General features: G+C 34.7%; 1 protein-coding gene across 5 annotated transcripts in view; it reads left to right on the top strand.

Annotated features, from left to right (window-relative positions):
* The window catches only part of USP34 (ubiquitin specific peptidase 34), a 148,399-nt gene that overhangs the window by 53,991 nt on the left and 79,331 nt on the right, over window positions 1-15,077 (top strand). For all 5 annotated transcript variants that reach the window (XM_062571517.1, XM_062571518.1, XM_062571519.1 and 2 more), the window contains exons 9-16: window positions 8,801-8,882; window positions 8,970-9,062; window positions 11,290-11,415; window positions 11,814-11,943; window positions 12,501-12,536; window positions 12,950-13,080; window positions 13,638-14,257; window positions 14,829-15,043. In XM_062571517.1, the coding sequence (XP_062427501.1) occupies window positions 8,801-8,882; window positions 8,970-9,062; window positions 11,290-11,415; window positions 11,814-11,943; window positions 12,501-12,536; window positions 12,950-13,080; window positions 13,638-14,257; window positions 14,829-15,043 (1,433 nt within the window). The remainder of the gene's footprint in view (window positions 1-8,800; window positions 8,883-8,969; window positions 9,063-11,289; window positions 11,416-11,813; window positions 11,944-12,500; window positions 12,537-12,949; window positions 13,081-13,637; window positions 14,258-14,828; window positions 15,044-15,077) is intronic.

The raw sequence follows: 15,077 nt of genomic DNA, 5'->3' as shown, positions 1-15,077 counted from the left end.
TCAAAGCCTCTTATTCTGTAGCAACAAAGGTAAATAACTACAGGAGCATAACTGGTTTTTAGGCTATGCAGAACCAAGATTTGAATATATTAGTTGAATATGTGAGGTGGCTTGGTTGGCTGGGGTATTTTCAATAGTGCACTGCCACTTCATGGTGTACAGTTAAACTGGGACAGCCAAACCTCAGTTTCATCCATTTCTTTTCCTCCTTCCTTCATGCTGAAAGTTCCAACCTGAAGTGTTTCTTTGTTAGTTTTCATCTTTTGAAACACATTGTGAATGAAATAGTTTTTAACAAGTACTTACCAATTAGGGAACATTGACCAGCACTTTTTCAGCCAATTAATCTAAACAAAAAGATGTTTGTTTTTCTCTATCAAATATAAAAACAGAAGGTTATCAGTGAGGAAAAAGAGAAGGGCAAGGGCGCATGAATTTCTGTGCAGAAGAGTGAGCAGATGTACTGTGCAAGAAGATCAGAGTAATCTTAAAGCTGAAGGAAATTATTAAATTCTCAGTTGAGATGCTACTTTCTTGGCAAAGGCATCTATCTATAAACAGGCTATCATTTGCAAGGAGTGCAGAATGAACTAAAGAGCTTCTTTTGCAGTTTTGTAATATGTGATATTCTCTTTATCTGAATGCCAGTCATTCTCATGTTTCTTCTGAAAAGTTGGGTCCAAATCAATTTTAATATTGCTGCACATCTTCAGATTTCTTTTGGGTTCACATACCCTGATATTCTCCCAGCCAAATAATGGTAAAAGGCTGGTGCAAAAGTTCATGGAAAATGTCTTACCCATACTGTTTGTTCAGAACAAAGCTTCCCTCTCATTAAAGACACTGTTCATAAAACAATCTTTGAACAAGAAAGTACTTAATGGAGTTGACAGTGATTGACCGAGCAGCAAAAGGAAAGATTTTCATTCCCTCTTTTCTTTTTATTCAGAGGAGAAAGGAAGTCTTAAAATTCATTTTGTAGCTTTGTAGTCTCTGTAGATTTATCAAAGGATGATGTTTTGCATTGTCTCTGGTCATCCCCGTTATGTGTTTTGACTTTTCCAGATGCATTTGGAACTGTCAACCTTTGGGATTTCTGCTTCTGTATCTTGATAAGGTGGGTTTGCGGGAGGTTGTTTTTTCTTTTTTTTTCTTTCTTTTTTAAGAGCTGTCAGTTCTAGCTCTTTGCTTTTGTTTGGAAATATCATCAGAATTTTTGATCAAAAGTTTGGCAGTAGTAGCTACCCTCTATCTACATGGATTGCAAATTTTTCCATGGTAAGACAAGCTAAAAGATTTTCTGTTTAGGAAAGATTTAAAAGTTCACAACTTGCACTTGAAACAGTCAGAAAGCTAAGATAAGGAAATCTGTTTTCTAGCCATAGATATTTGTATGTCTTTGCAGTGTTAGATTATTTGACCATCTCTGGTACAGCTAGGAATTTGTGCTGACTAGGCACACATATTGTCCAGATATGTCCAGACATCTTGGATTTCATAGTGACTCAACTTCATAGTATCCCTCATAGAGATACTTTTAATTTAGCCATTCCTGGCTCTTAAAACAGAATCAGATTTGTGGCATCACAACAGTATCTGCAGTATCTAAGGTACTGTAGAGTATGAAATCAATACTGTAGAGTATGAAATTAAATAAATTTAATCTATTATTTCTAAATTTATTATTTTATTTTAATCTATTATTTTAATCTAAAAATAATGAGATTGAACCTAAGAGGCTTCAAACCTTGGAACCAGTGATCCCTGAAACTAGTTTGTTCATGTCAGTGAAAAATGATCATACCTTTAATGGAGAGGAAGATTTCTTGTGCCATTTTGACCACAAGAGGAAAAGGTGCTCTTCTCTCCTTAATGAACGTGTTGTCAGGCTGTGAAAATAACATGTATAAGGAGGTGCGTTCATGTGCTCTTCACATGGCAGGCAGCCAAGAATTTGAGTTCCAGAATTCAGATTGATGCTGAGGTGACTCTTTTTAAAAAAGAGTCCTCATTTTAAAATCTCCTCATTTTAAAAACAGATTGCCCTCCCTTATAAGCTTCTACAGAATAATTTCAGGTGTCTAAAGTTCACTTCACCTATGAACAGAAAGATCAGGACTTTTTCTTCTCCTTTCTCTTCTCTCTCTTTCCTTATAGATTGAGATTTTAGATACTGAGTTTTGTATTGCTTTTTCCCTTCACCAATGTTCTCTCAGCTCACTTAAGGCTTTCTTTGGTTTTTTTTTTTTTCTGTTTGTTTTTTGTTTTTTTTGTTGTTGTTGTTGTTGTTTTTTTGCTTAGGTTCATCAGCTGTGTTCTTGGCAAGACTGTTAGAACACCTCTTCCCCTCTCTACTTTTCCACATTCAATGGGTCTTTTCAGATTTTCTGTGGAAGAAGAATATTTTTCACTCAGTTTCCTAATGCCTCTTTCTAGCGATATGCACAGTAGAGTCTTAATTCAAGAGGATGTCAGAATGGTGTGTTTGGAGCCTGCAAAAGTGTCAAATAGGAAAATCTACACTCATAAACAAAAACAGATGCTTGAGTGTGTGATGGAAAGTGCCTACTGCATTTTTGATATTAAATAGTTGAGATCAGTGTTATGCTGTAGTTGCTATTTCAGTGATTCAAGAAGTGTTAGTCTTCATCCTTTGGAGGCTGCTCACTATGTTGCTATATTTTTACTTCTAAGATTTTACGTTCAGTTTTTCAGTGACGTTGCTGACTTGCTGTCCTTGTATTTCATCCAGTACTGTGTTGGCACGGTTTTGCAGCTGTGCTATGAATTGTGTTGGGAATTGACCTGGTCGGATAAATAAAATTTTATTGGTGCTGGGGGGAATACTTTTCTGTGGAATTCATTCCTGGATCTGGGTCATCATGTGGCCACCAAATATTTTACCGCAGCCTTAGGTTAGCATGTTGTTTCTACGACTTACTCTCTCAGGGTAACACTTCTTCAAATGTTAACTGTAAAGTTCCCATCCTGATGATTTCAGCTACAACAATGAATGATTTTCAAGCTCTAACACTAGGCATTTCATACGCACTTTTCATAAATGTGAGTTTACATCAGAAACTGTATAGCTTCCACTATTTTCCCCAAAGTCTTATGGAATGCCTGGCGAAGCTAGCGTCGGAAGTGCTTGAACTTCATTCTTTGAAAGAAAAGCAGTTGTTTTTGAAAGATCTGAATTGTCTTTGAATTTGCGGTAAAAGTCTAGGGAGAGATGGATACCTCTAGAGACCAGCCAGTCTAAATATATCATGTGTAGAGTTCCGCTGTGAAGAAGGAGTTGGAGGTAATTGAACTAGAGTAGCAGCTACCTTTACTTTCTCATTCCCTACTTCTCCTTTACCCACAACCCACATGCATAGTGGTTATCAAGTCCTTTAAATGACTTTTTGTCTTGCTATCCCACTTACTAAATTCATGAAAAATAGATATCACGTGCTGTTACCAAGGTGAATGTTCTTACTCCTAAGGTCTGTATGATCTAGAAATGTAATTTGTAAAACAGTTCTTTGTACTGCTACTTTCGTATTACAGAGAAAGTGAATATATATACTTAGATTGTAATGCATGTCTTTCACTCATGCTGTTTCCTTTAGTATGAAAGTTTATAACCTCTTGAAGAACTTTTTTTAAAAGAAAATCTTAGCATATTTTATTGAATCTTGAGTTCTTGTTTAATTGCCTGTATTGTAGTGATACCATGTAGGTATAGTCTTACAGTTGTTTCCAAATCACTCTGTGAAAAAATGCTTTTGAGTTAGAAAAATGTAGACTATATGAAAGAAATTTTAACATGGAAATTAAAATGAAACTGCATTGAAAAGTTATTGAGTGTTAATATCAAAATTATCAAATTGCCCTGCTTAACTGAGGCAACTCAGAACTTAAGTGAATCTTTAGGACTGAGTCCATCTGAAATTTCCCAAAGCCACAGGGCTTTTGATCATCATTAAAATAACAATGGAATAAAAGAGAAAAGGCAAACTTAAATTGTAGGTTAATTTATTCACAATTGAATCATTAAAAAAGGTAAATCACTAGAATAGGCTGTGCATTTGGACTTTACATTTAAATCTAAAAAACTTAGAAGGGCCCGATAGTGGGTTTTCTACGTATTATAAGTAATCAGTCAGCATACAAACTGTGGTAGATAGCAGCATAATCATGAGGAGTTTAAGAAGAGGTGAAAGGAACCATGTAAATAAAAGAAGATCCTTGCTTTATTTTAATTTTCATAATATGAAACCCCATGAATTACAAATTCATAGTGAATTGAAAAATATCTTTTCAGTGTGCATCCAGTAGGATGAAAGTCAGAGAGATTTTATATGTTACTTGTAAAAATTGCAAAAAACATTTAAAGTTATTACTTAACAAATAATTGTGAAACAAAATCATAGTGTATGTGTATGAATATGCATAATCTTTCAGTTTATTTTAAAAGGAATATATATCACTAGAAGTAGCTTAAGTTGGTTTTGAAATTCTACATGTTTGTCTTAAGGGAAGTAAAATGGCTAGCTCAGAAAAGAGTACCAAATAGAAAGAGGTTATCATGCATGATTGGAAATGTGAACTCAAAGAAATAAATTTGAAGAAGTAATGTATCTATTAATTCTCTTAAGTTATACAGATTATTTACTTTTCTAAAAAATAGTATAACTTGAATTGATATATTTTTAGTATACATTTGTTAGACTTTTAGAAGTTCTTGAATCTTTTGTAGAGAAATTTACCTGTCAGCTGTAAGCTTCCCTGCTCTTACAGGTCTGTTTACAGAGATAGATTACTATCTCTTTGCAGAAGTCACTCCTAAATATCAGCAGAGCTATTTTCTTTGGTAATTTCTTCCATGTCTGTTATTACAAAGGGTAGTAAGAGCAAAGAAGATATTTCATGAAATTTGAGAAAATTACCAGTACTTTATTGAGTAATTCAGAATTATGAAATATTGCTGATCTTGTAGTTTGGGAACTATGGCAGTTTGCTGTATCCTGGGGCTATATTTATCAGTTTGCATTTACTTCTTAGGAAGTAAAATGCTGGAAATTCCTTCTATGTAGATTTGTAATCAGATACGTGCTTGGAAAGAAGTTTAAATTACAGGAGGTAATAGGCAATTCTAGAACCTTTTCACCTGATTTCTGAATTTCTGTAATTGAATAATAGCAAAATACAGAAAAAGTCTTGAGAAGTGACTGGATTTGAAAATCACATTGCCAATATTGTCATGTTGGTTAACTCACATACATCAATTAGGCAAGAATTTACATTGAATTCTTAGCACGTAACATTTCAGATATTTAGATATTAGAGGCACTAGGTTAGTGTATTTCCAGAAAAGGAAGGGTTTTTGTGTCTAACTCAGTTTTTGATTCTGCATCTTCTTTCAATAGCAACAGGAGCAATTAGAGTACTGTGAGATAAGAGTGGTTGAATGTTTAGATGTTCAGAAAGCGAGAAATTTTAGAGCCTGTGCAGTTCTGGCAATTTGTTTATGTGGAGTTTTGGAATTGCTTTTGAGTTAAGATGTTCACTCTTTTTGAAACTGGGCAAAAAAGGAGAGCTATTGGGGAAGCAGCAGAAAACACATCTTTCCTGAGATGCAAGTGTTCAGGAAATCCTAAGTCAGACATACTACATATACGCTGAAATTACGTTTCTTTGAATCCTGGAATGTACTCTCATGAATGTATTTCTTAGTGCAGCAGAGGTCACAAAAGTTAGTGCTAGTAATAATCACATCATTTAAAAAGGCAGTACCTTTAGAGATTAGTGTACCCTTAGCGTAACTCTCTGGGAGGAACAGTTCTGTATGAGAAACAACAAAAGCTATATTCTGTCTTTCACAAGAATCCTCTTCTTTTTGGTCATCCTCAACAAATCCATATCAGCTATCAAATTAGTATTTACCTTCAGAAATCTGAGATGTCATTTTCTCACAGTTGAGCTCACCAGTAGAATAAACAGCTTTTTACGCTTGAGAATACACAAATTAGAAAAGGTATTCCTTCGAAAGGATCATGCATTATTTCTCCGAAGAAAAATGTTGCAGACTAGAGATAGGGAATTGCCAATACCTCCTTTAATAAGATGTGAAGGAATTCACTCCGTAAGAAAGCTTTTGCCCTTCCCTTGAAAATAGTCGAAATGCAACATACAATTCTCAACAGAATGCCTAATGGACGTTGTGTCAGCAGCACAAGTATTCAGTTTAAAGAAGCAAATAGAACAGTATATTCTTTCATGCTTAATGAATCCAGCAGTGTTTGTCTGGGACTCATTCTAAAGAAGATGTAAGTTTAAAAATTCAGATCAAAGAAGAAATTTGGTTCTTTTGGAACGAAGTTACTTTCATTGACTTATGACTCTGGTGTTAAACCTTTTGCCTGTAATGAAGGACCATATGCAGTATTTTTTTCTTCACATTTCATAATCAGAAGTGCATCCATTTAGGCCTGCTTTATGTGGTGGATGTACGTCCAATCATGTGACCAGATCTGTCTACCTTTTATATGAGCAAAATGCAAACTGTAAGACTTTCTGGCTATATTTTGGTCACGTAATGGCATTTCTGTCCAGAGCAGGGACACTATTAAGGCCCTAAGAATGAGCTGGTGGGGAGTAGGCTGTGGGTTAAAAGAATTGTTTTGGCAGACTGTGCTCAGTTTCAGGTTGTAGGTTGGGCACTTGTGATTTAACACAAATCAGTAATACTTGATGTTCCATTCTATTGCAGCTTTTTATTACAGCGCATATGCTGTAGGTTTATTACTTCCCAGAAGGTCCTGTAATCCTCATGCTAGTGTTGGAATGTGGGCTGTGCATCAGTGACAAATTCTTGTCTTGTGCTACCATGAAGATTGTCTATGAAGCAAAGGAGAGAACGATTTTCCCCACAAAAAATGAGCTAGTTGCTCACTTCTCACAAATAAATGTACAGTGAGCACTCTATTCTGTTATTCCAGTGTCTTACAGTTACAGCCTACCAGCTGTCTGAAGAAATGAGAAGAGAGAGCGCTACAACCCCTTGAGCTGCATGCGCAATAGTCTCTTCTGGTTGTCAGCATGGAGGCAGACGGATGAGAGCGTTCTTTAGAGCCATGTTGTGAAAGGAGGCTGGTAGCATATATACAGATGAATAATAACTTCCTTTAGCTGTAAAATCTGCAAAATCACAATTCTCATGTGAAAAGGTTTTCCTTAAATTGAATTGGAGAGAAATCGTAGCAGTGGATGAGTCTGAAATGTGTGTGCTCCAAAGTTTTGGGGAAGGGAGGGGCTTTGGGTATTGGGAGTGAGGAGGTGTAACAGAACTGTTGGAAGAAAAGTTGGTATTGATTTCATGAAACAGACTGGGTTTATCTTTCTTACGTCTCTCTGGACAGTTTCAAATACCACATCAAACTGATTTCTCCTCTACATGTGAAAAATTACTTATTAATTTTCATAAATGTCATAAATGATGTTGTTGGTGGATTGTTGATCTGCCCAAGTTACTCTCTGAGCAAGCCAATTACTTCTTGATTGTTATGGGACCTTATTTTTTTCAAAGGATGTAAGAATATTTTACTCTCCCTGTCCTGGAATTAAAATGAGAGAAGAGAGTATAGGAATGGTGTTGAATGATAGGAACTTTGTGCCTTGAGCTCATTCATCATGATCAGGCAATTCAAAGCAATTGGAGAATTGGCATCGTACCCTGGAAAAGTGAGTTGTACTTGGAAACCTTACAAAGGCTATCTTCTTTTACCCAAAGAGCACCATTTTTTTTATTGCAAATGATCAAGATTGGGACTCCTGAAACCATAATAGCAATCATTAATGTAGCACAGATAGTAGTGGTAATTCTTCCTGTAGTTCTCAAAGACAGCCCACCTATGCTCCTCCTCTCTCCCTCTGCAAGTGGAACAGAGTGCTTTTATTCCAGGCCCATTTAAACTAGAGTCAGTGCTTTAAATACCAAAATGTCCTCGAATTGCTGCTTATGCCAAAATCTGGACAAGCAAACATTTGCATGAAAGGAAGGAAGGAGTTTATGCACTAGTTTCCATACAGGGCAGTCCTTTCTGGAAGTTCAAGTTTTGTTTTGGAAAATTAAGTTTCCTTGTCCTGTTCTGTTTAAATGTTTACTTACTGACTGGCAGTGGGTAAAGATCTCTTTTATTATGGATAAAGCAATAAATAAATAAATATATATATATATATATATATGTATGTATGTATGTATACAGCATGTGCGGTTAAGTATGGCCATGTAAGACATAGGTGTTCAAGTATGTGAATTGCTGTTTACCCAAGAGAGTCAAAAAAGTCTTCAAGTGATTTTCTTGTAAAGTCATTTCTTTCACTTCTATTTGTAGCTATGCTCATGAACTTAGTATTTGTTTTAGCATTTCATTATAAACTTAGGTTCTGTAAAAGTGTTTATCAGAATCTTACCTGTGAGGTCTTTGAAAGTGATCTGCAAGTGGTCTTTTGGGTTATATTAAATAATAAAATTTGTAGAGTTGTTACTTACATATTTGCTAATAATCCAAAGGAGTAAGTAGGAAATACTGATGTTTGGCATTAGTCTTCTAGCTAAGGAAGAACGTGGAAAGTATTTCCTTCTACGTGAGCAAATGAATGTTGAACCTGCTTTGTGTTTGAAGAAGTTTCTGTACTATTTACTGCATTTACAGATACTAATTTGAAAGACATGCTTTGCTAGGAATGAGGATTATATATGCATTATAGGTGGGTAATTTTACCTCCAATTCTGCTATTTTTTCATCTATAGGTCTATTGCAAAAGAGCTTGCAGACTGGCTTATCAGCAACAATGTAGTTGAGCATATATTTGGACCAAATTTACATATTGAGGTTTGTTTAAGATTATTATTCTTTTAATATAAACATGGAGGAGTAACTTTTTAGTAAATCTTTTCTCAATATGTTCTCACTTTGCAGATCATCAAACAGTGCCAAGTGATTCTGAATTTTCTTGCAGCTGAGGGGAGACTTAGTACTCAGCATATAGACTGTATTTGGGCAGCAGCACAGGTATATGTAAATTTTTTTTGTAATTGTAAAAATGGTTAAACAGAAAATGGCAAGTTGATTTTGCTTTACATTAATAAATCTACTTTCTTCTTTTCTCTGTTTATCTTAGTGTTTAGCTTACCAAATTTTAAGTTTACTGACTGCCACAATTGCCATTTTTTCATCAGATACAAAAATATACAAGGAAAAAACTTAAGTTGTGTGGCACAGGCATAGTGTTGTCACAGAGAACAGTGATGGAGGTTGTAGGGTAGATGTAATACTTTTAACTATCTATTATAGTTTTCTTACTGTTACTGGCAGTGAGAAGAGTCTGGTGAAAATTAAGACAGTCATGTTTACAGCTGCACATAGAGTGCTGATGTTGAAATCTAAAGAAGGCAGTGAGATTTTTATTTTTTGCTAGGTAAACCTGAAAAGCTTGATAGGCTCCTTTCCTTCAGAAGGATGTACTTGTTCACTATTTTTAATGTGTTGTTATGCTCTTTATTTTAGGTTTTTCATTTGTTTTTTTATTTAGAGGATTTGAATGCTGCAGCATTTGAATTTCCTGTTGTGGAAGTTATTTTTCTATTATTTCTTTCTACCTTCATCATAGTTTAAAGTAAATAAATAAATAGAGGAGTGGAAGCCCCCCAAGGTTTTAATGTCAATTTTTCAGAAAAAATACACTCAAAATGAAGGTCAGAGAAATGACATTGATTTTTTTTTGAACAGAAGTAGGGAATATGCTTTTATAGAAGTTATAATTTGAGGTTATATTTTTCCGTGTTCAGTAATATTTGTCTAATTTGTTTCATGCTGAAACCTTGTAGTCCAGTCTCATAACATGCAGCTGGAATGTTACTAAATGCTCTTTATAATAACATTCACTCTGATAGGCTCTAGCAATTTTCTGTATCAAAGTAATCAATGATTACTTATTTTTGTTATATTTAATTTTTTTTAATCTTCTTTGCTGTTTTCACATAGGTAGTAATTCACACTAGTGCTGGAGCTCTGGATTTCTCCCTCTTCTATACTATTACCAGAACTTAATACTGTTATCCAAATGTGATACTACTTTTGCTGCTTGCTTGTCCATTTTAACACATTGCTATTTCAGAAGATATATGTGTGTGTGTGTTTCATATCAGAATTATGCGTGTACAGATTGCTTCTTGTAAAAGGGTTAAATCACTAATGTTGTTTAAAAGGCAGACCCCTTTAGACTAAAAGAATAGAAGGCCTAAAGAATCCGTTTTCCTCATTTTCAACTTCCTAACTTTTTGACAAAAATTTTTCTTCTCTAAATTGAGCCAGATATCTCAGTAACTTCTCTAATGTTCAGTATGGTTAAATACAACCTTGTAGAGAACATGCTTTATTTCATTGCACTTTGAATGCTATATTAGACTGTTTCTGTGCCCCATGAACTCCTTAGATTGCTATTTTAGACAGCAGGAAGGCAAAAAACCCAAACCCTTTGAAGCATGTACCTGATAACCAGCATTAATGAAGGGGTTTTTTTTGTTATAGCAAACATCTTAAAAAAACAAAAAACATTATTGTCTTTGTTGAGTAGTTACTTACATCCTTACAAACATAATGAAGCCTTTTGAATGGATATGGAAAGCAGCATTTAACCTCAGAGGAAGCATCTATGAGCGGTATCACTTTCACGTGTAAATACATAGCAGTTTGCTAAAATGTTGTCATCCTTTTTGACATCCATTATTCATTAATAATGAATCCAATATTGACATCCAATATTTCATTATTGTGAAAGACAAAGAATTGAAAATAATCCTCATGCAGTCACATAGTCTATTCTCTCAGTCTCAAATTAATCTGTGATGTCTTTATTTGTATTTATCACTGTTAGTGAGTTGATTGTTGTACTTCCTAATCAGGAGGTAGCATATCCAATAATATTTTAGAAGATTTATTTAAATAAAAATGCAGAATAATCTTCCAGTTCTTCTTTCATCAAAATATGATGGTTAAGCCTGTAGTTAGAAAAGGTATGTGGTGATTTTTATGTTTGATTATACTAAACTTTATGTAGTTTAAAATATAAAAATTAATTTAAGGCAAAGTTGCAAGTTTGATGTAGTTTGGAATTATTGGGCAGAATGTTTCCTAAGAATTTGTGTGAAGTAGTTGTTTAACTACTGCAATTTTATGTCTTTGAGCTATCTTTTAAAATTTATTTTTCTGTTTCTCTTTTCCCTTTTCTGCTTTACAGCTAAAGCATTGCAGTCGTTATATACATGACCTGTTTCCTTCTTTGATCAAAAACTTGGACCCTGTTCCACTTAGACATCTTCTTAACCTTGTCTCAACTCTTCATCCAAGTGCTCACACTGAACAGGTAAAGACAAAAAAAAATCCCTAAAGTCATTGTAAAGAAAAAAGAAATTATGTTAATATATTTGTCAAATATTATGGATTTGTCTTTCTGTTCTAAATAAATATAAGAAGAAAATATGTAAAACTGTTGTTTTGCATCAAACAGACCTTTCTGCCTTTTAATTTATAGTAATATTTAGAGCTCTTTAAAAACTGCATAGTCATTGATAGAAGACTAACTTCATTTTTAAAGTTAAAAAATGTTTGCACAACATTTCTTCATTTTGTGCATCTATTTATTTTTATGCATTTATTTTGGTGAACTATTTTTAGTATTGGGGTATAGAAAGATTAACAGGGTATTTCTGCAAACAAAATCTACTACTACTTCATAGCACTGTTACCTGGTTTTGTTTACAGACCTTGTATTTGGCATCAATGCTTATAAAAGCACTGTGGAATAATGCACTAGCAGCTAAGGCTCAACTGTCAAAACAAAGCTCATTTGCATCCTTACTGAGTACCAATCTACCCATGGGAAACAAGAAAGGTATGTATTTTTCCAGTAGTTGAATCTTTAGTTTTCATCAGTGTCCTTGCTGAATTTGGACAAGGAGGATGTATAGAACTTTAGGCTGGTAAGCTCACTGAAGTATTTTTAAAAAGTGTCGTGTTAGCATATTTTCTAAACGGAAGGTGAGAGTAAGGATGAAAGCAGTAGAACTTTGTGAGTACACTTGGAAAACTTTGTTTCAGAAAAATTCTGTTGGTGTATCTAATGTATTATGTATTTTTTCCTTTCCAGGAATAATCCGTAATTCATCCGTTAACTTTTCCTCTGTTGAACACCTACAGTTTATATAGCTGTATAAATTCTTCTACCAGTTTATCTAAATTTTTGCTTAGTTCCTAATATTAATGTGGTGTTTCTGTTTTTTTGGCTTGACTGTATTATTTCCTCACAGACATTACTAAAGGTGCTGCCAACCCCATTTACTGTAGTTTCTCTTTCTTCTGTTATTGCTGATTGTTACGAATCTTGGACATATATGCTGACAAAAAGATTTTTACTCACTTATTTTTCCATCTTGCATTTTTTTTCTTCAGAAGAAGAGGAGCTCAGAAGAGCAGCCCCTTCACCTTGTAAGTTTTATTTTAGAAGTGCATTGCAGTCTGTTATATTTGATACTATGATGGTTTTCTAGAGTTACAGAATTTGAATAGAAGAAAAGCTGTACAGGTGTTGGATATGCAAGTTTTAAATTCTTTTTATGAGAAGTCAGATGGTAATTATATTTAGTGTAGAATTCAGCAAATTGGTATATATGTGCTATATACTGACCAGAAGAGACATAGAAATATAACTTGCAGTAAAATACTCAATAAGAAGAATTTTTAGTATTTAGGTATTTTGGGTTGTTTGAATTGCATCTCTTGTTCAACGGCTTGCAGAGAGAACGTTGTTGAGTTCAACAGATGAGGCAGATTTATGAAATGTTGTTACATTCCAATTAACCTGTATCACAAAGTAACTTGGAAATACGATTTTGAACTAGGGTCACCAGCAGCTAGCCCTCAGAGTAGTGACAACAGTGACACCCATCAGAGTGGAGGCAGTGATATTGAAATGGAAGAACAGCTTATTAACAGAACAAAACATGTACAGCAGCGACTTTCAGATACAGAGGTAAGACTGTAAATTTTAGGCTGCATTGCTAAGTTACCTGCTGTTAGCTATAGAATGTTAATAGTTTCAAAAGCCAAACAGATACAGAAGGTGCATGCTTACAGTGCTTATCCACAGGACAGTGGGCAGCTGGAATTTTTACTTTTGTTCTGTGTAGCTTATATATACTCTGCTTTACCTTGCCAGTGAGCAGGTATACTACAAAAAATAATTGAATTGTTGCCTTTAAACCGTATTTAAGTAAAACTACTCTCTTAGTAAAAGATTGCGTGATATGTTGTTTGTAAGTTTCACACTGTCACTGTGTGTGCGTGTGTGTGTGTGTGCAAAGAGCATAGCCTACTATAAATAGGAGAATTTTAATTTCTTAATCTAAATCTTGATCATAGCATTCTGTCATTAGCAATCAAGCTAAGAAAGAATGAAAGAAAATGTGAAGATTTGACATGTTTCCACATAAATGAAGAGTATTTGGTATTTTGAATAATGATGATACTGATTATATATTTTCAGTGGTATTTTATTTTTATTTTTTCACCAATTAAAAAAAAAATCAGGAATCCATGCAGGGAAGTTCTGATGAGACAGCAAACAGTGGTGAGGATGGCAGCAGTGGTCCTGGTAGTAGCAGTGGCCACAGTGATGGATCCAGTAATGAGGCCAACTCCAGTCATGCAAGCCAGTCTGCGGGAAGTCCGGGCAGCGAGGTGCAGTCAGAAGATATTGCAGATATCGAAGCTCTCAAAGAGGAGGAGGACGAAGAGGAAGAAGATAGGAGTCATAATCCTCAGAAAAGCAGTAGGAGCACAGATCTACGAAGCAGGAAACTGGAATCACAAACAGGCATTTGTCTGGGAGATTCACAAGGGGCATCGGACAGGAGCGGTGCAAATAATGGGGCAGGAAAGGACCATGTCTTTAACACTGACTCGGTGGCACCAGTGGATAATCGAATTAGAATACTGGATGCTTGTTCCCATGCTGAGGATGCAGAACATGATATAACAGGGGAAATGAGTGCTGCTCACATTTCACAAGGGTCTCAAGATTCTTGTATAACTCATACAGGGGACTTTCTGGGGGATACTATAGGAAATGAATTATTTAACTGTCGACAGTTCATTGGGCCACAGCATCACCACCACCATCACCACCACCACCACCATCACCACGATGGGTAGGTCATTTGATACTACTTCTGATTACTTCCTTAATAGTAATAAAGGTGATAGTAAAACACTCAGTCTGGCCATAAATTTGTGTGGATGTTTTGTTATACTTCAGAATAATTTGGTCTAACAGAGATAGTTACTGCAGATAGTTATACAGGAATGCATTTTGTTCACATTTGATTAAAGCTTTTTGTAAAATTTTTGTATTTAATAATAATAATAATTTATAACAAAATATTACAGTTTTTCTGTGTAATGCTGTTATTTAGCTAACATTAAAGAAGTGATAATGAGACCTTCAATTTATATGTAATTGCTTTTTTTAATTCATGTGAAGGTCTGCTGTTCAGGCAGATGATTCATCCTGACATTAATTTTAAAGATATGTCTATTCATTTGGATTATATTAGTTATACATTGCAATATATGTATAAACTATGCATTAAATAACTTGATTGTAAAATAATTTTTCAGTTTTCTTCTACAAAATGCTACTGTAACTCTCATTTATGAAATAAGGCAGCCGTAAACAGCTTTTTCTTTTAAATTGACCATTCTAATGTTCCTGATTTACAGACACATGGTTGATGATATGCTAAGCGCAGATGATGTCAGTTGCAGTAGTTCGCAAGTCAGTGCAAAATCAGAGAAAAATATGGCTGATTTTGATGGTGAAGAGTCTGGCTGTGAAGAAGAGCTTGTGCAAATTAATTCGCATGCTGAGCTAACATCTCATCTTCAGCAGCACCTTCCTAACCTTGCCTCTATCTATCATGAGCATCTTAGTCAAGGTAAGAGCAATTAAAAGAAAGCAAAAACATTTTC

The sequence above is a fragment of the Rhea pennata genome, chromosome 3, assembly GCF_028389875.1.
Source record: "Rhea pennata isolate bPtePen1 chromosome 3, bPtePen1.pri, whole genome shotgun sequence".
Lineage (NCBI taxonomy): Eukaryota > Metazoa > Chordata > Aves > Rheiformes > Rheidae > Rhea > Rhea pennata.
This window is presented reverse-complemented; position numbering and strand designations above follow the sequence as displayed.